Source organism: Hyla sarda, chromosome 4 (assembly GCF_029499605.1).
Source record: "Hyla sarda isolate aHylSar1 chromosome 4, aHylSar1.hap1, whole genome shotgun sequence".
Lineage (NCBI taxonomy): Eukaryota > Metazoa > Chordata > Amphibia > Anura > Hylidae > Hyla > Hyla sarda.
The window spans coordinates 81,509,019-81,529,575 of NC_079192.1; the positions used below are offsets into that span (position 1 = coordinate 81,509,019).

The following is a 20,557-nucleotide window of genomic DNA, read 5'->3' on the forward strand; positions in this document are numbered from 1 at the left end:
CATTTAGGAAGCCCCTATGGTGTCAGAACAGCAGAAAATCCCACATGGCATACCATTTTGGAAACTACACCCCTCAAGGCACGTGACAAGGGGTCCAGTGAGCCTTAACACCCCACAGGTGTTTGACGACTTTTCGTTAAAGTTGGATGTGTAAATAATTTTATTTATTTTTTTTACAAAAATGCTGGTTTTCCCCCAACTTTTATATTTTTACAAGGGGTTATAGGAGAAAATGCCCCCCAAAATTTGTAACCCCATCTCTTCTGAGTATGGAAATACCCCATGTGTGGACGTTAAGTGCACTGCGGGCGCACTACAATGCTCAGAAGAGAAGGAGTCACATTTGGCTTTTGGAAAGCAAATTTTGCTGAAATGTTTTTTTGGGGTTGGGGGTGGGGGGGGCATGTCCCATTTAGGAAGCCCCTATGGTGCCAGAAAAGCAAAAAAAAAAAAAAAAAAAACACACATGGCATACTATTTTGGAAACTACACCCCTCAAGGAACATAATAAGTGGTACAGTGAGCCTTAACACCCCACAGGTGCTTGACAAATCTCCGCTAAAGTTGGATGTGAAAATGAAAAATTAGATTTTTTTCACAGAAATGCTGGTTTTACCCCAAATTTTTCATTTTCGCAAGGGGTAATTGGAGAAAAAGCCCCCAAAATTTGTTACGCAATTTCTCCCGAGTACGGAGATACCCCATATGTGGCCCTAAACTCTTTCCTTGAAATAGTCAGGGCTGCGAAGTGAGAGAGCGCATTTGAGGACTGAATAGGGTATGCGCATTTGAGGACTAAATAGGGTATTTGAATCTGCCACAAAAATACCCTACGGCAGTGTTTCCCAAACAGGGTGTCTCCAGCTGTTGCAAAATTCCCAGCATGCCTTGACAGTCAGTGGCTGTCGGCAATACTGTGAGTTGTTGTTTTTCAACAGCTGGAGGCTCCGTTTTGGAAGCAATGCCGTACAATAGTTTTTTTTTTGTTTTTTTTTTATTGGAGTGGGCGGGGGACTAGGGGTATGTGTATATGTAGTGTTTTACCCTTTATTATGTGATAGTGTACTGTTTTTAGGGTACATTCACATGGGTGGAGGTTTACAATGAGTTTCTCGCTGGGAGTTTGAGCTGCGGCGGAAAATTTGCCGCATCTCAAACTTGCAGCAGAACTTGCTGTAAACCCGCCCGTGTGAATGTACCCTGTACATTCACATGGGGAAGGGGGGGGGGCAAACCTCCAGCTGTTGCAAATGTAGGCACATTGGTTGCAAAACACAGAGTTTGTTACTTAACTCAGTGTTTGGCAACCAGTGTTCCTCCAGCTGTTGCTAAACTAGAACTCCCAGCATGTACAGTCTCTCAGTGCATGCTTGAAGTTGTATTTTTGCAACAGCTGGAGGCACACTGGTTGCAAAACACTGAGTTAGCTAACAAACTCAGTTTCACAACCAATGTGTGTCCAGCTGTTGCAAAACTGCAACAATCAGCATGCATTGACAGCCGAAGGGCATGCTGGGGGTTGTAGTTTTGCAACAGCTGGAAGCACACTGCTACAACTCCCAGCATGCCCTTTGGTAGTCTCTGCATGCTGGGAGTTGTAGTTTTGCAACAGCTGGCTGCACACTTTTTCATAGAAAAAAAGTGCCTCCAGCTGTTGCAAAACTACAACCTTCAGTATGCACAGACTACCAAAGGGCATGCTGGGAGTTGTATTTGGAACTCCAGCTGTTGCAAAACTACAACTCCCAGCATGCTCTTTGCCTTTGCATGCTGCGATTTGTTGCTAAGCAACAGCAGGGAGTGATCAGGCCTCACCTCCTGCTGTATCCTTCCGCTGGGACCGCCACCGTTGCTGCCGCCAATCCTGCTGCTCCTGTCGCCGCCACCAATCCCGAGGGGACCCCTGCCGGACCAGGGCAAGGTAGGAGACCCTTGCCGACGCCGATCTACGCCATCTTCGCCGCCCCGTTCGCCGCCCAGCAGGGTCGTGATTGATCGTTCGTTCCGACCAATCAATCATGTGATCGTGAGGTGGCACCTGTGCCACCTCACTCCTGCCCCATTCACCCTTTTTTTCCGGGTCACCAGAGACCCGATTGACCCGGAAAAGCCGCAAATCGTTGGTCTGAATTGACTGCCCTCATAAGTGCATGCCACATACCTACATCTCTAAGTGGTGTACTATTTGTTACCTGCTAATCTGTCGTGGGCCTACATACTGTGAAAGTCAAGGGAAAAGTGGACTTCTATGGGAGAAAAACGCCACGATTTCAGGGAAAAAAAGGCCATAGGCTTAACATGCTGCGACTTTGCAAAACCGCCAAGGAGCTAAAAAAGAGTGAAAAAACGCCAAAAGGATAAAAAACAAAACAAAAAAACTCCAAACTGAAAAACAGAAAAATAATTTTGCGATTTCTCATTGATTTACAGCTAACATCTGGCAGCAGCGTTTGTTCAATGAAAAAACACCATTGGGGCAGTTTTGTTTTTTTTGGGGGGGAAAATGCACAGAAAAAACGATGTGGAAACTTAGCCTTAATATGTCACCAGAATTGAAAATATGGATGCAATGCGTTTTTAAAACATGCACATTTTTTACACTCACATAAATATAGCCTCAAAGATTAACAATAGCAATGGATTATGGTCTGCAAATTACAGATGTAATGCAGATGGTAAATATGCTAAGTGTGCAAGTGGCCTAAGGGTTATTCTGCCCTTTTCTCATATGAAGTTGCCTACACATTGGTTTACACTAATTCCAGGAGGGGACTTCATTTTCCAATGTGCACAATTCCTCTCCTTTTCAGTAAAGCTGAAATCCATTTCATATAGATGCTGGGTAATAAGTTTAAAATCTCTGCTGTGTTTTTCAATAGGAATGTAGAAAGGACCCCTGCTGTGACTATAAGACATGCACTCTGAAGCCGGGGGCCATATGTGCCCATGGAGCTTGTTGCTCAAAATGCCAGGTAGGACATGCATGACTTAAAAATATAAGCCAAAGAAAGGAAAAAAAATGGATACACATAAACAAAAGTAATAAAAAATAATCAAAAATAGAGGAAATTCATACATCAAAAAAGAGGCATCACCATGGTCTCTCATATACTAGTATTGCACAAAGGAGGGTATGATCTCTAACACTCATAGCATACAGTGTATACCAACCATTGTAAGGTTGCGTTCACACCACGTTTTCAGTCTACAACTGGGGAGAGGATAACCGTGTGCACCCGTACCGCAGCCGGACTGGCGCTGAAATCCATTGACTTTAATTAGCCAACCGGAGTCACCGGTCGGCTCATTTTCGACTCATATCTGGTTTTCTGACCGGACCTAAAACTGTAGTATACTACGGTTTTAGGTCCGGTCACAAAACCTGATAAGGGGCAGAAATGAGCCAACCGGAGTCAAACGGTGACTCCTGTTGGCTCTTTAAAGTGAATGGATTTCAGCGCCGATCCGGCTGGGGTACGGGAGCACACGGTTTTCCCCTCCCCCAGCCGGAGGCTGAAAACGTGGTGTGAAAGTACCCTAGTACAGGATGAGCCATTTATATGGATACACCTTAATAAAATGGGAATGGTTGGTGATATTAACTTCTTGTTTGTGGCACATTAATATATGTAAGGGGAGAAACTTTTCAAGATGGGTGGTGGCCATGGTGGCCGTTTTGAAGTCGGCCATTTTGAATCCAACTTTTGTTTTTTCAATAGGAAGAGGGTCATGTGACACGTCAAACTTATTGGGAATTTCACAAGAAAAACAATGAGGTGCTTGGTTTTAACGTAACTTTATTCTTTCATGAGTTATTTACAAGTTTCTCTTTGTTTACAGCCATTGACATGTCGTCGAGGTTAACACGTAAGGAGCGGATAGAAATTGTGTTGATGTCTGGTGAATGCAGAAACCGGGTCATTGCAGCAGATTTCAATGCAAGACACCCTACCAGACTACCCATCTTCCATGCTACAGTTAGCAAACTGCTTGCTAAGTTTCGTGAAACTGGTTCAGTGTTGGATTTGCCAAAATGTGGATGCATGAAATCTGTCACTAATGAAGAAACATCAGTGGCTGTCCTAGCTTCATTCAGCAAGAGCCCACAGCGTAGCAAGAGCCGCATGTCACTGGAGAGTGGCATTAGTCGAACATCCCTTTGGCAGATATTAGCTACTCACAAATGGCACCCTTACAAACTCCAGCTACTGCAGCATCTCAATGAGGAAGATCCAGATCGGCGCACTGAATTTGCAGAATGGGCAAAACAAAAATTGGAACAGGACCCTCAGTTTACGCAGAAAATTTTGTTCAGTGATGAGGCAAACTTTTATGTGAATGATGAAGTTAACAAACAAAACCACCGCTATTGGTCTGACACTAACCCACATTGGATAGATCCCTCCAAGTCTGTTGGAACACAAAAATTTATGGTATGGTGTGGTATATGGGGAACAAAGATAGTGGGGCTATTCTCATCAATGGAAACCTCAAGGCCACTGGATGTGCGAAATTGCTACATGATGATGTGTTTCCCTCTTTATGCACTGAAGCTGGTATGTTCCCTAGGTTTTTCCAGCAAGATGGTGCCCCACCACATTATGGGTGTCAGGTCCGAGCATTCCTAGATGAACAGTTTCCTGGAAAGTGGATTGGGCGTCATGGGCCAGTTGAATGGCCCCCAAGGTCTCCCGATCTGACCCCCTTAGACTTTTATCTTTGGGGTCTTCTGAAGGCAATTTCCTATGCTGTGAAGATACGAGATGTGCAGCACCTGAAACTACAGATACTGGAAGCCTGTGCTAGCATTTCCCCTGCGGTGTTGCTATCAGTGTGTGAAGAGTGGGAGAAGAGGGTTGCATTGACAATCCAACACCAATGGGCAGCACATTGAACACATTTTATAAGTGGTCAGAAACTTGTAAATAACTCCTGAAAGAATAAAGTAATTAAAACCAAGCACATCATTGTTCATGTGAAATTCTCAATAAGTTTGATGTGTCACATGACCCTCTTCCTATTGAAAAAACAAAAGTTGGATTCAAAATGGCCGACTTCAAAATGGCCACCATAGTCACCACCCATCTTGAAAAGTTTCCCCCCTCACATATACTAATGTGCCACAAACAGGAAGTTAATATTACCAACCATTCCCATTTTATTAAGGTGTATCCATATAAATGGCCCACCCCGTAAAAAGAAGTAATAAATATGCTAAAGTGCCAGAGTGCAATATAACAAACCTAATAGCCAGTATACAAGCAATGCACAGTATACCCACATTGGAGAAAAGTGAGAAGAGTGAGGCGTATACCGGCCAAAGGAATCTTATCCCCATCCAAAAGATAGGGGATACGATGTCTGATCACGGGGGGCCCACTGCTGGGACCCCTGCGATCTCAGTGCAGCACCCGCATTCTATGCTGGGCTGCTGCTCCAGTCTCGGAAACCTCTGTGTTTCCGGGGCTGAAGACGTGATGTCACGCCACGTCCCCTTGTGATGTCACGCCACGCCCTCTCCATTCATGTCTATGGGAGGGGGAATGACGACACAGAGGTTTCCGAAACTGCAGCAGCAGCTTCGCATAGAATGTGGGTACTGCATGGAGAACGCGGGGGTCTCAGCGGCGGCCCCCCTCGATCAGACATCTTATCCCCTATCCTTTGGATCGGCTGGAATACCCCTTTAACTTATCTTAAAATGTTTATTAGATCATTATTTTTTGTTTCCCACTTTCCCAGCAAATAATTCTTATTTATATTATACATGTAACCAACCACATCATACAGAGAAAATACCACAGTACAGTTTTTTCTTTTATATGTGATTATCTTTGTATACTTAGTTTCTTCCATCTGGGACACTATGTAGAGCAAAAAAAGATGAATGTGATTTACCGGAGTATTGCTCTGGAACCATTGCAGACTGTCCAGAAGACGACTTTCAGCAAAATGGCAACCAATGCAATGACAAGAAAAGTGTTTGCTACAATGGGATTTGTCAGAATGTTGATTCGCAATGTGTGCTGTTCTTTGGTCCAGGTATCTATGTCGTGTTCAGTTATATAAAAGAAAATTTAATGTACTTTCTCACTCTGAGAAGGTGATGGGTGTCTATTATTCAATCCATACATCTTCTTAATAATCTTCTTTTCTGTGGTGTCACTGGGACCCCATAATAATACTTTTAACTATTTATAACAAAAACTAAGAAGGAGATTTATCAAGCCCCGCAGCAGATTTTTTTTGCGTAAAAAACTTGCGCGCGTGCAACTTTTCTATACATGCTGCGACTTTTAGATTTTTGCTTATTCCAAAGCACATTTCTGAAATCTGCTCACGTAGTAAAAAAATGTTTTCTACTCTGCAGTGATCATGTATTTATCAAATGCGATAGTTGCTATTTATGAAGAAAAAAAGTTGCATCTCCATTTAAAAGTCGCATATGTATTCCGGGTCCAACCTGGCTTACAGAAAGCATATGTCTGCAGAAAAGGACATTAACACCCACTTTAACACTGTTCTAGTTCTCCACATGAAACAAAGATACTATATTAATGTTATTGTTAATTATAGAAAAAATGAAATATATATAACTAAGAACTATTAATTTTAAGGTTGAAAATACACACTGCACATCTTGTTAATTTTAGGACACGTACATGCTGGCGCACCCACTAAATTTTAAAATTAATATTGTGTTAAAATAGAATAAGGCACAAAATAATTGTGTTAGAATTTTTACAGACTACGTAAATAACCCATATGTGGCACTAAAATTTTTACTTAAAAAAAGAAACATCCATAGTAATACAGCTTCATGCACATTTTAGGGTGGGTAACATACCGAGCCATTTTTTTTTTTTTGTGGCTTCATTATTGTTTATGTGCCTGTGGGTGCTGCGCTGTCTTCCTTCCTGAAGTAAACTCTGGCCTTTTTGCAGCGACGCAAGACTCCGCCCACCAACGTCACAAAATGCGGGCTCAAAATTAAACAAAAAAGCCTCCAGAGTACGGATATTCATGGTGCGGCATAGTATGTTTTTAATTTCTGAGGAGGGTGGATGGGTTGTTGTGGGATAGTTGGAGTGCAGCTATTTAGTGCCAGACCGGCCAGTCAGGGTGTCACCCGATGCAGCACGCCCCCCCCCCCTCCCCGTCACTCTCTGGCAGAGCTACTGGTAATAAAGGGTAAATAAAGAACTTCGGCTATTAACATAAGGGAAAACTTTTCTGCTTTAAAAAATACTTTTGTTAACGGGTTTCCCGGCTTTTGCTTACGTGTGATTTATTTATCAAGGTCATGCGACTATTTGATAAATAGGACGCATGTAAGCAAAAGTAAGTTAAAAAAAATTGTCATATAAAAGCCATACGTTTGAAAAGAATGATACATCTCCTAACTTATAGAGAGAGGAAATAGTATTTGAGATGTTGTATTGTTTAAAACATTTTCCTTGTTCGCTTTTAATTGACAATTTATTGGTAAGTTAGGTTTTTCTTCTCTTAGTGGGGCATCTTCAGTAAACAAGCTGTTGCATTGTTATAAGGCCTTCATTACTCTACATAGTCCACATTTAATAAAGTTGAGCGTTGTCTATTGTCAAAACATTTGGATTATACATTGTCTTATTTCCACATAATTTCCTAATTTATCTATAATAAATATTTTACCATCTCTTACCATTTTAACAATCCTATCCTGAAACATGACAATTGAATGTGCATTGGATATGTTGTTTATTGCCATTAATATTTTTCTTACATTCTAAAGTTATGTATACACTGTATGAGCTTTGCAGAAATGATACAAACTAGCCAGTCAATGTGAATAGTTGTGAGCTTCAGATATTGTTTCATGGTGGTTACATCTGCCTCAAACAATCATCAACCAATGGTTTCCTAGTACATTATTCTAAAGATATTGTGGTGACATTGGCATGCAAGGAATTCCTATCACTACGTGAAGCCAGGGCACCGTTGGCCTATACACGGTCCGAGGTGGAGACAGCTTCTCCTGGGCCAGACACGGGGAGTAAGAAACACATTGACGTCGGGTTACGGATAACTGTCTTTTACTGAGCAGGTGCAGATGGTATTACAAACAGTACGGAGCAGAGTAGAAGGGATGCAGTGTAACCCTTAGGAGCCCTGTTGCCTTGCTGGGGCTTATGTTGTTTTTCACCGACTTGATTGATATAGACTTTAGATTTGAGACTGGAAGATATCCCACGCTGATTAAGGTTCTAACAAGGTCCACTTACTATCACCATTAGGGCTTAACCCCCCTACACTATATACTGACCAATTTAGGAGTTCCCATTGGGCTGACAGGGTCCCCTTATTATCACTGCATTTTTCCATATTAAAGGCACAGTAAATAACCAAATACACAGTGTATATAATGAATGCAATAAAGTGCTTGAACATAATACATAGTAAACATTTTCACAGTGGGCACAACAGGCATGCCCGAGGAGATCCGCAGCCCACAGGACAGCCTTCGGTGCTGGGACACCACAATAACACAAACACTGTCCAAATGTTTACTGTAATTGTGATGTATCTAAGTTCTGAGGACACAAGTATATGCCAAAAGTGTCCTTTTGGCATGCACTTGTTCATTAACATTTGCTGCTAAGTTACATAAAATAAAAAATATGTGCTACAAAACATAGATATTAAAAACGAGATATTAAAACGGTCAGCTCAGTTTTCTTTTTGCCAGACAAATTAGAGAAATGAAAGCTGAGCTGTAAATGGTTGTTAGGGGCAAAGCAGACATTTTTTGTCTCAGACAGATTGGTAAATTGGTTTTCAACATAAGTGTGGAGGAAAGATTGCCTTGTACATTCAAAGATATAATGTGTAGTTCCTGGGCTGCAATATAAACTTTCTAACAGGGCCACCACCTACCAGGGTCCTGGAGTTGGCAGAGGGACCTTCTAGATACCAAGCCCAAGGTGCAACAGAACCCTATGTACTACCTTAAGCTATGCTTCTATGTATATAGCCAACTTGTCCCCAGTTAATATTAATTGAAAACTCCTATAAAACTATTGTTGTTTCTCAGCTTCAAGAAATGCTGACTTGGAATGCTACCAGAAGCTAAATGTCATAGGAGATAGATTTGGAAATTGTGGAGGAGTCAAAGGATTTTATGGAAGTTGTCAGCCACAGTAAGTGATAACTATTTGTAACTCCATACAGGGCAATTATGCTTTTAACAAAAAGATCTGTCATGGTCCAGGTGCTGAGACAACTGTGCCTGTTTGTTTCTGCTTGACACTACTCACCCTTCTTAGAGAGAGGAGCAAGCAGTGCATGGGCTTATAAAATGTTTACAAAACCATTGATGGCATGCCATGTAATTATAAAGTTAATGTCTAAGTAGGGCATATCAAGTTAAAATCTGGAGTACAAGGTATAGTAACATGGGAGTGATGAACTTGAAGAAGAAAATATTTGGGCATAAATATATATATATATATATATATATATATATATATATATATATACGGAAAATGCAAATCAGCTCATCACACAACCTTCACAGGTTGCATTCCCTAAAATCAGCTTTATGGAGTCTCGAAAACGAATTGGCATTGTATGCCAAGCCAGAAATCTCCCCAGAAGGGAAGAGGACCCATCTGCAGACAGCTGTTTCAGCGTAATTGCCACTTGTCAGTACAGAGCAGGGTGTTCTGGCTTGGCTGGTGAAAGGCCTGAGACTAGGAAAATGGGATAAGTATTCTCCGTAGGGAGGAACACCACTTCTGGAGCATGGAGAGTCAAAAAGGCCACTTGGAAGCGGTGCTCCGCCCTAAGGAGAATACTTCTATGAATATGGTGCATAGTCGCTGAAATGGCACAGGCAAAATGCCACTCAATGAAGTCAATAAACAACCAGTGTGGGCCTTTAAAGAGTACTTGTCACCAAACTAAACATTTAATATAGTGTCCCTATGTTATTATAAGACACTTTGCTATTTGCTTTTAAAATTCTCAATTTTTATAGGTTTTTAATGTGATTGAAAAAATGGCCACCAGGTGGCTCTGTCCTGTTCCCTGACGCTAGTCAAACAGTTGGTTTGGCCTCCTCCTGGCCTGGAAGTGCGTATGGGACACAGCTCTCGAAGGCTTCAGTGATGTCGCGCCTGCTGGGGAATGCCCACTTTCTCCTGCTGGGAGGTCACACAATGTGAGCAAGGGGAAAGGTATGATACAGAGCTTTTTAAAGGGGTACACCTATGGACAACTTTTTTTTTTAAATCAACTGGTGCCAGAAATTAAATCACTTCTATTAAAAAATCTTAATCCTTCCAGTAGTGTTTAGGGGCTGTATACTAAAGAGAAATCCAAAAAAGAAATGCATTTCCTCTGATGTCATGACCACAGTGCTCTCTGCTGACCTCTGCTGTCCATTTTAGGAACTGTCCAGAGCAGGAAAAATTCCCCATAGCAAACATATGCTGCTCTGGACAGTTCCTAAAATGGACAGCAGAGGTCAGCAGAGAGCACTGTGGTCATGACATCAGAGGAAATTAATTTTCTTTTTGGATTTCTCTAAAGAATACAGCCCCTAAAAAGTACTGGAAGGATTAAGATTTTTTAATAGAAGTGATTTTCAAATCTGTTTAACTTTCTGGCACCAGTTGATTTAAAAAAAAAAAAAAAAGTTTTCCACGGAAGTACCCCTTTAACCCCTTAAGGACGCAGGACGTAAATGTACGTCCTGGTGAGGTGGTACTTAACGCACCAAGACGTACATTTACGTCCTAAGCATAACCGCGGGCATCGGAGCGATGCCCGTGTCATGCGCGGCTGATCCCGGCTGCTGATCGCAGCCAGGGACCCGCCGGCAATGGCCGACGCCCGCGATCTCGCGGGCATCCGCCATTAACCCCTCAGGTGACGGGATCAATACAGATCCCGGCATCTGCGGCGGTTCGCGATTTAAATGAACGATCGGATCGCCCGCAGCGCTGCTGCGGGGATCCGATCATTCATAACGCCGCACGGAGGTCCCCTCTCCTTCCTCCGTGCGGCTCCCGGCGTCTCCTGCTCTGGTCTGTGATCGAGCAGACCAGAGCAGGAGATGACCGATAATACTGATCTGTTCTATGTCCTATACATAGAACAGATCAGTATTAGCAATCATGGTATTGCTATGAATAGTCCCCTATGGGGACTATTCAAGTGTAAAAAAAAATTTAAAAAAATGTAAAAGTAAAAGTAAAAAAAAAGTGAAAAATCCCCTCCCCCAATAAAAAAGTAAAACGTCCGTTTTTTCCTATTTTACCCCCAAAAAGCGTAAAAAACATTTATCGCCGCGTGCGTAAATGTCCGAACTATTAAAATAAAATGTTAATGATCCCGTACGGTGAACGGCGTGAACGAAAAAAAATAAAAAAAGTCCAAAATTCCTACTTTTTTAATACATTTTATTAAAAAAAAAATATAAAAAATGTATTAAAAGTTTTTTATATGCAAATGTGGTAGAAAAAAAAATTACAGATCATGGCGCAAAAAATGAGCCCCCATACCGCCGCTTATACGGAAAAATAAAAGTTAGAGGTCATCAAAATAAAGGGATTATAAACGTACTAATTTGGTTAAAAAGTTTGTGATTTTTTTTAAGCGCAACAATAATATAAAAGTATATAATAATGGGTATCATTTTAATCGTATTGACCCTCAGAATAAAGAACACACGTCACTTTTACCATAAATTGTACGGCGTGAAAAAAAAACCTTCCAAAATTAGCAAAATTGCGTTTTTAGTTTTAATTTCCCCACAAAAATAGTGTTTTTTGGTTGCGCCATACATTTTATGATATAATGAGTGATTTCATTACAAAGGACAACTGGTCGCGCAAAAAACAAGCCCTCATACTAGTCTGTGGATGAAAATATAAAAGAGTTATGATTTTTAGAAGGCGAGGAGGAAAAAATGAAAACGTAAAAATTAAATTGTCTGAGTCCTTAAGGCCAAAATGGGCTGAGTCCTTAAGGGGTTAAAGAGCACCTGTCATCAACAAAAACTTTTAATATGTTGTTCATAATCATTAATGAAGAGATATTGTAATATATCTTCATTAAAAAATATTAATATTTATACCAGTTTTTTCATTTTATACTTTTGGCCACTAGGGGTCACTCTTCTATGCCTGGTCTGCAAGCAGCTTCCTATGCTTTTCATAGTAAGTGTACAGCTTTTAGGACTAATGCTGAAGGGCTCTGGTCCTTCCACCGGAAGTTCAGTACTCTCAGCTCAGGACTCACTCCCAGCCTGTGAGCTACAAGCCTGCACATGCCTCTCATATAACAGAGGCCAGTCACCTCCCCCTCCCCCCTGCTCTGTGTTCTCCCTGCCCCTCACCACACGTTATCTTATACATTGTATTATCTCACTGCACTCCCTGCTCTGAGCCCCCCCCCCTGACATTCATCTTAATTACTGCCTCTGTAATTGCTCCCACCGCCCCTGGTTCTCAGCATTGACTTTTTAGTGCAGATAGACACAGGAGAGAGAGAGACAGAGGCTGCCGTCCCTCCCCTGTACTTAGTCTGTATGCACACTGCAGAGCAGTGTTTCCCAACCAGGGTGCTTCCAGCTGTTGCAAAACTACAACTCCCAGCATGTCTGGACAGCTGTTGGCTGTCTGGGCATGCTGGGAGTTGTAGTTTTGCAACAGCTGGAGGTGCCCTGGTTGGGAAACACTGCTGCAGAGGGAAAGCAGCATACAGGAAGACTGGCAGAAGCAGAGTTCCAGCCAGGCTTCATGTGACATCATGCCTGCCGGGACCCGCCTCCTTCCACCCCTCAGAAAGACAGTGTTCCTGAGCTAATGAAGAGGGATGAAAAAAGGTATTTCCACAGTGTTTTAAACCTCAATAAACACAGGGATAGGCATAGTTAGAGAAGGGGACAGATGGGAAGGGGGATCAGGGAAAGTTTAGATGATGACAGGTACTCTTTAAAGATTGGAAAACATTTTTAAGGGCAGGAGGAGTGTTAGGAGTAGTTAAAGAATATAATGTGAGTTAGTTTAGAAAATAGGGTTTGATGACAGGTACTCTTTAATAATTGTAGTAGAAACCAGATTGTATTTATTATTGTGCAATATCTTCTTGGCGTCCAATGTGTTCCTGAGCTAGAACCTTTTTTTTGTCTGTGAAAATCTGTATAATAATAATAATCAATAATAATGTTCAGTGACATCATCAGGTTGTTAAAAAAGACATGTCTGTTTCTTTTGTATCTGCAGAGATGTATTGTGTGGAAAACTTCATTGCATTTTAGATGGAGAAGAACATTTCAGCCCAGACATGGCCATATCCTACTATACATTTAAACATCATGTCTGTGTTTCGGGAGACTTTTCAACTGATCATTTTATTGATCCTCTTTGGGTGAAAGATGGTACAAAGTGTGGTGAAAATAAGGTATTAGTTGTTATAAGTATATGAATTCACAATGTCATAAAATAAACAGATAATTAGTATATGTTGCCTACACAATGTAGAGTCATTTTAAGAGCTGATACATTTCAGATAAAATAATGTAAATGCAGAATTGTGCTGATTGAATTACCTACCGTATTTTTAGCCGTATAAGACGCACTTTTTCTTCCCCAAAACTGGGGGGGAAAAGTTGGTGCGTCTTATACGGCGAATACACACCTATCGTGGGGTCCCTGCGGCCATCCACGGCCAGGAGCCGCGGCTAATACAGGACATCACGGATCGCGGTGATGCCCTGTATTAACCCTTCAGACGCGGCGATCAAAGCTGACTGCCGCGTCTGAAGGGAAGGTGACACAAACCCGGCTGCTCGGTCGGGCTGTTCGGGACCGCCGCGGTGAAATTGCGGCGTCCCAAACAGCTTACAGGACACCGGGAGGGACCTTACCTGCCTCCTCGGTGTCTGCTCCATGCAGGGATCCCCTTCATGGCCGGCACTCTCCTTCGATGTCATCACGTCGTCGCGCACGCCTTCCCGTCATCCAATAGGAGCGGCGGGCATAGCGACGTGATGACGGCGACGTGATGACGGCGACGGAGAGCGTGGATCCCGGGGAAGAAGACGTCCGGAGCGTAGGGGACACCACGGGGACGCAGCGACAGCGATGGAGCGACATCCAGGGCAGCGGTGACTGGTACGGAGCGGCGGGGACACGTGAGTATTACCTTCTATCCAGTGGTCTTCAACCTCCGGACCTCCAGATGTTGCAAAACTACAACTCCCAGCATGCCCGGACATGCTGGGAGTTGTAGTTTTGCAACATCTGGAGGTCCGCAGGTTGAAGATCACTGTTGGGTTCAGAATCTTTTTTTTATAGATTTTGCACCTTTAAAATTGGGTGCGTCTTATATGCTGGTGCGTCCTATAGGGCAAAAAATACGGTACTTTTACTTCTAGAAATATATATATATATATATATATATACATATATATATATATATATATATATATATATATATATATTTGCTAAATAAGCCATATTGGAGCTCTTTAGGAGACTGGAAAAGCTGGGTGGCATGCAATACACAGTTGGAATATCTGTCTGGTAAGGCAGCCTTATTGAAGCTCTTCAGGAGACTGCGGGTGCCTCCTAGGTTTCCTAGTCTCCTGAAGCTCCAGCAGTGATAGGCTGCTCGTCCTCTCTGCAGCTGCTCTTCACTGACTATTCCCTGCACCTGCCTGCCGGCCAGTTATATCATACTTTTTCATGTCTGTTTGGCAGCAGGATGTTTTGAACTCCCAGGCAATCTCCACAGCTCTAGAGTAACCCAATCAGATGTACCTAAGGCTGCGGAGATTGCCAGTATTGGGACATCCCTAAACTGTACTATATTTTTTATATATTTGACATATATACAAACATATACCAAGTTTAAATAAAATATTTTCACCTCAATGTGACCTATAACTAAAACAGTTGAATTGCAAAACAACTACTTTCATTGACCTTTATGTGCATGCACAAAAACAACCCGTAGGATGCTTGCTGGTTGAGGCACGGACTCCAGGTGCACCATGTTGATTGGTTTATGTTATGGCCATACATCGAGGTTGTTGAGCATCTTCCTGCTCCTTCTGATCAGTAACTATTATTGCTAACACATTCTGCCTATTACTTACAGTATATTCACTGCATTTTTCACATGATTGGTAATATATTGTGATGTGCCACAGAATATCACTATATATTTTTAGCATGCCCATACACACTATGTATATTAATATCATGCACAAATATAATATTATTGGACTTAGTTATTGGATTGATTGCTACATAATTTGATCTTGTGAATTCAACTTGAGAAAAAAACAGACATGGTCGCACATCCACAACATGCACCTTGATCTAATGCTTCTCAGCAACATTTATTAAACTAACAGGTCGTTAGTGTACTTTATGATCATGAAGTGCAAGCGTACGTCAAGTCAAGGCCACCTGTAAGTAGTGGGTCCCTAGCATCCCTAACATAAAATGGTACAGCACTGAGTGGAAACCACCACCGCCCAACACCAGTGCCCACAGGGGGAACGACTCAACTGGCAGAGTCAACGACTCAAACCAGTCCTTGGGCCGCGCCACCCAACAGACACAGCGCCGGGGCAGCAACGGACGCCAAACAGCACTGCACCAGGGGGAACAGATGTAAAAAGCTCACTCACCATGTGCTCCCAGTATGAGACTGGAAGGCTGCCAGCAGGAATAGTGCCCTAATGCAGCTTCCTGTTCCCCCTGGTGTGGTGCTGTTTGGTGTCCATTGCTGCCCCGCCACTGTGTATGAGGGTTGGCGTGGCCCAGGGACTGGTTTGAGTGGCATTGGGGCTGCTCTGCCAGTTGGGTCGCTCCACCTGTGGGCACTGGTGTTGGGGCAATGGTAGTTACCACTCAGTGCTGCGCCATTTTATGCTAGGCATGCTAGAGACCCACTACTTACAGGTGGCCGTGACGTGGCTAGTGGGCTTGCACTACATGATCATAAAATAAACTAGCAAACTGTTAGTTTAACAAATTTTGCTGAGAAGCATTAGATCAAGGTGCATGTTGTGGATGTGCGACCATGTCTGTTTTTTCTCAAGTTGAATTCACATTGTGTTTTCTATCCCCTTTTTGTTTTGTTTTTTGCTTGGTCTGCACTCTTCCCCTCCCCCTCAGCCCAGGCTTAGGGGTAGGAAGCTGCATTAGGGCCCTACTCCTCCTGGCAGCCTCCCAGTCTCATACTGGGAGCACATGGTGAGTGAGCTTTTTACATCAGTTACCCCTGGTGCAGTGCTGGTTGGCATATGTTGCTGCCCCTGCATATGTTGCTGCCCCGTAGTTTGAGTGGCATTGGGGCTGCTCTGCCAGTTGGGTCATTCCCCCTGTGGGCACTGGTGTTGGGCGGTGGTGGTTGCAACTCAGTGCTGCACCATTTTATGCTAGGGATGCTAGAGACCCACTACTTACAGGTGGCCGTGACGTGGCAATATAACTAATTACGCCTTGGCCCCGGTCTTCTTCCTGGTGTTGGGGCTCTATGTCACATTGCCGCTCAGACATTCACATTGGGGACTTGCAGGAGTTTCCCCTTAATAATATAAATTTTATAAAAAATTTTATTTTTTTCTATTTTTATTTAGCAATTATCCATTTATACAAAACATTACTTTTTTTTTTTTTTTACCCGAAATAGGAACTTTTTCTATTGGGTGAATTAGGAACCGCTGAACTGTAAAATTATAGTTTATTTAGATTGGTTTTCTATGAAATGATTTTTTTTTCTTTTCTGTCTACTTGAACATTACCATAAATCTTTCTTTTTTATTTATTTTATTTATAGATATGCATCAATAAAAAATGCACCAACCACTCAAGGTCAGATGCAGCTTGTAAGCAGGAAACAACTTGTTATGGCCATGGGGTAAGTATATAGCAAATCTGCCATAGCTATTAATGTACCCATGATACTATGTGATGCTAATGATAACAGAAGTGTTATAGCTGCCTGCTAACAAAAGTAAAAAGCACCTTTATTTGCTCAAGGACATATATATATATGCCAAACATGTAGTATTTACTACTATGGGGACCAGAGGAGAGTGAACCAACGATATTTCCATGACACTTCTTTCCCCCAAAATTACAAACAAGAGAAAAGGGAACTGGCCTTCTCCAAGAGTGTAATGGACAGCGTGATTGCTCTGGAGCATGGCATCAAATCCATTTATAGGAATATCTGAATGGGGTTTGCATGTCATTACACTTAGGGATTTTTACCAGGAGGGTGACAAAAAGAGTACCATTTAAATTCAGATACAGAATACCACTTAAAAGAAGATATGGCATAGACCCGGGGGTAACCAGCTGATTCTTTACTATGTCTGATATCAAAAGCTCTGATTTTAAAATTACTGTCTAAAAATGAAAATGTATGGCTGATTTATTATTGGTTGTCCCATTTTTTCTCTTTGAGGTTTGCAACAATAAACACCAGTGCCATTGTAATGCCGGCTGGAATCCACCATTTTGCAGTAGGACTGGTGATTTTGGAATAATCGATTCAAAATCAATCACCGATGATTCTGGTCAGTGCTTTTTTAAGTGTACCAGTCAGGAGATTAAAAAAAAAAATGCTCCCAGCTTACTCTTCAACTGGTGCTGGTCCTGTCTGCACCAGCGTACCTGTCATTTTCAAAAACTTTTTATATAATGTAGATAATAAAATTATATGTACATTTGTAATATAAATTATTATTTATATTATTATTTATACATTATTATTTTCTTTTTATGTTGAAAAAAAATGCTGTCTTTGCAGCTATTGCCTGTGTGTTTCTGTGCAGAGACAAAATACAGGACATGTGGGCTTGATAAGCAGGGCTCTGTGTACTGACGACAAGCAGGGCTCTGTGTAGGCTCTCTGGTTGTCAATGAGCTTGCTGTGCAAGTGGCGAGTGTGTCACAGAGCCTCAGTGTACAGAGCCCTGCTTGTCCTCAGTCTACAGAGCCCTGCTTGTCCTCAGTCTACAGAGCCCTGCTTGTCCTCAGTGTACAGAGCCCGGCTTGTCCTCAGTGTACAGAGCCCTGCTTGTCCTCAGTGCACATAGCCCTGCTTGTCCTCAGTCTACAGAGCCCTGCTTGTCCTCAGTGTACAGAGCCCTGCTTGTCCTCAGTGTACAGAGCCCTGCTTGTCCTTAGTGTACTGAGCCCTTCTTGTCCTCAGTGTATATATCCCTGCTTGTCCTCAGCACACAGAGCCCTACTTGTCCTCAGTGCACAGAGCCCTGCTTGTCCTCAGTGTACAGAGCCCCGCTTGTCCCGGCACACTTCCTATACACAAAGGCAATATCTGCAGGGACAAGACTGCATTTATTTACAGTACCCAAAAATATACATTTTTCTTAACCAATGTATATTACAAATATGACTAGAACAGCAAAACATATGCCGCTGCTCTATTCATTGGCCATAGAGCTGCCTAAGATAGCAGAGTACAATGCTAAGCAACCTTGTAGAGCTTCCATAGAGAATAATTGGAGCACTGGCAAGCATTTGCGACTAACCCCCTATTCATAACAAGAGGGGTTCCAGCGTTCAGACCACCCATAATCTCATACTTATCCCCTATACAATACTATACTATTTCAATTTGAAATTCCCCTTAAAAGTACTGTATAGTACAGTATAAGGTTGAGGTTTTGCATTGACCTTGAGTGAATAAACCACATTTTGACTCTGGCTTGTTACAACTTCTCACTCTTTCTAATCATACTGAAAGTTATAATTGAGGAAAGAAAGTAGATGCAGAACATTCTTTGACTACCTTTGCTTTTTATGATGCTTGTAGACTATGCTTTTATGTGTAACTATTTTTAAACAATATAGTAGCCATTCTACCAACAAGAAACATATCTTTTTATATTTTATGCAGGAGAAGACAATGGCCAATGTTCCAGTATGGAGGCCATATCTTTAAGGATATGGCTCTTAATATTCTTTCTATTTATACTGCCTCTTTTAATGGTCATCCTCTGGAAAACAAATATATTCCAAAAGTTTACAAACACGTAAGTTTAATTAAATTTTTTTTATCTGGCTTCACATGATTAGGTACCATATTTTTTGCCGTATAAGACGCACTTATATGGCAAATATCTGTCCTATCGTGGCGGTCCCTGCGGCCGTCAACGGCCGGGACCGACGGCTAATACAGGACATCACCGATCGTGGTGATGCCCTGTATTAACCCTTCAGACGCGGCGATCAAAGCTGACTGCCGTGTCTGAAGCGAAAATAACACTAACCCGGCTGTTCAGTTGGGCTGTTCGGGACCGCCGCAGTGAAATCGCGGCATCCCGAACAGCTTACAGGACACCAGGAGGGACCTTACCTGCCTCCTCGGTGTCTGCTCCGTTCCGGGATCCCCTGCATGGCCGGCGCTCTCCTTCGTCATCATCACATCGTTGCGAACGCCGTCTCGTCATCCAATAGGAGCGGCGTGCGCAGCGACGTGATGGCGGTGACGGAGAGCGAGGATACCGGGCAGCAGAGACGTTCTGGAGCGACAGGGACACCCCGGGGACGCAGCGACAGCGATGGAGCGACATCCAGGGCAGCGGTGACGAGCGGTGACTGGTCCGGAGCGGCGGGGACACGTAAGTACTACCTCCTATACCAGTGGTCTTCAACCTATGCACCTCCAGATGTTCCAAAACTACAACTCCCAGCATGCCCCGACAGCCAACGGCTGTCCGGGCATGCTGGGAGTTGTAGTTTTGCAACATCTGAAGGTCTGCAGGTTGAAGATCACTGTCCTATACTTTACATTGTATTTGGTTCAGAATCTTTATTTTCTAGATTTTTATCCTATAAAATTAGGTGCGTCTTATATGCCGGAGCGTCTTATATGAGGAAAAATAAGGTAATATGTAGCACCTGGTCAGTGTGGTAAAAATTCAGCTGCGCATATCTCCGTACAGATCAACTGAGGCTGTATGGATGTTGTAAAACCTCAAATGAACATGAAACTCTATGTATAAAACACAATGGATAGGTTGTCTCATAAAGCCAACTCCTTACCTTAGGAAAAAAATCCTTTCCAAATGAAGCCCAGTGAACAGCTGATTGCCACAGGTTCACTTTGGAAGACCCTAGTGATCAGCTGTTATTTCAGGTGGGAGTAACCATTGCAGATGTAATGCAGAATCACAATCACAAATGAATGGCTTACCCTTTAAGGCAGGGTTCACATGGCCAAAAATGTGTGGAAGGTCCGTGTGGACATTACGCACATTTGCCCCATCTGGCGGGCGCTAGGACCACTCGGAATGCACCGTCACACTTGCCCCATCCGGCGGGTGCTAGGACCACTCGGAAGCACATAAAGAATAGACAAGTGTATTATTTCTGTGGGTGCCGGAATTAGGATTTCCGCTGTGTTCACAGTGCAGCAGATTCCTATTGAAATGAATTGGACTCTGCTGCAGTGGAATGTCCGTGTGGAACTTTTGTGTGGACATTCCGCTGTGTGAATATGAACTATTATTGCTTGGTTA

The 20,557-nt window shown here is 42.7% G+C and overlaps 1 protein-coding gene across 2 annotated transcripts in view; it reads left to right on the top strand.

Annotated features, from left to right (window-relative positions):
* Positions 1–20,557, top strand: part of LOC130368151 (disintegrin and metalloproteinase domain-containing protein 9-like) — a 49,591-nt gene that overhangs the window by 28,702 nt on the left and 332 nt on the right. For both annotated transcript variants that reach the window (XM_056571511.1, XM_056571510.1), the window contains 7 exons: positions 2,880–2,972; positions 5,847–6,042; positions 9,074–9,179; positions 13,272–13,449; positions 16,843–16,923; positions 17,476–17,587; positions 18,934–19,069. In XM_056571511.1, coding sequence (XP_056427486.1) covers positions 2,880–2,972; positions 5,847–6,042; positions 9,074–9,179; positions 13,272–13,449; positions 16,843–16,923; positions 17,476–17,587; positions 18,934–19,069 — 902 coding nt within the window. The remainder of the gene's footprint in view (positions 1–2,879; positions 2,973–5,846; positions 6,043–9,073; positions 9,180–13,271; positions 13,450–16,842; positions 16,924–17,475; positions 17,588–18,933; positions 19,070–20,557) is intronic.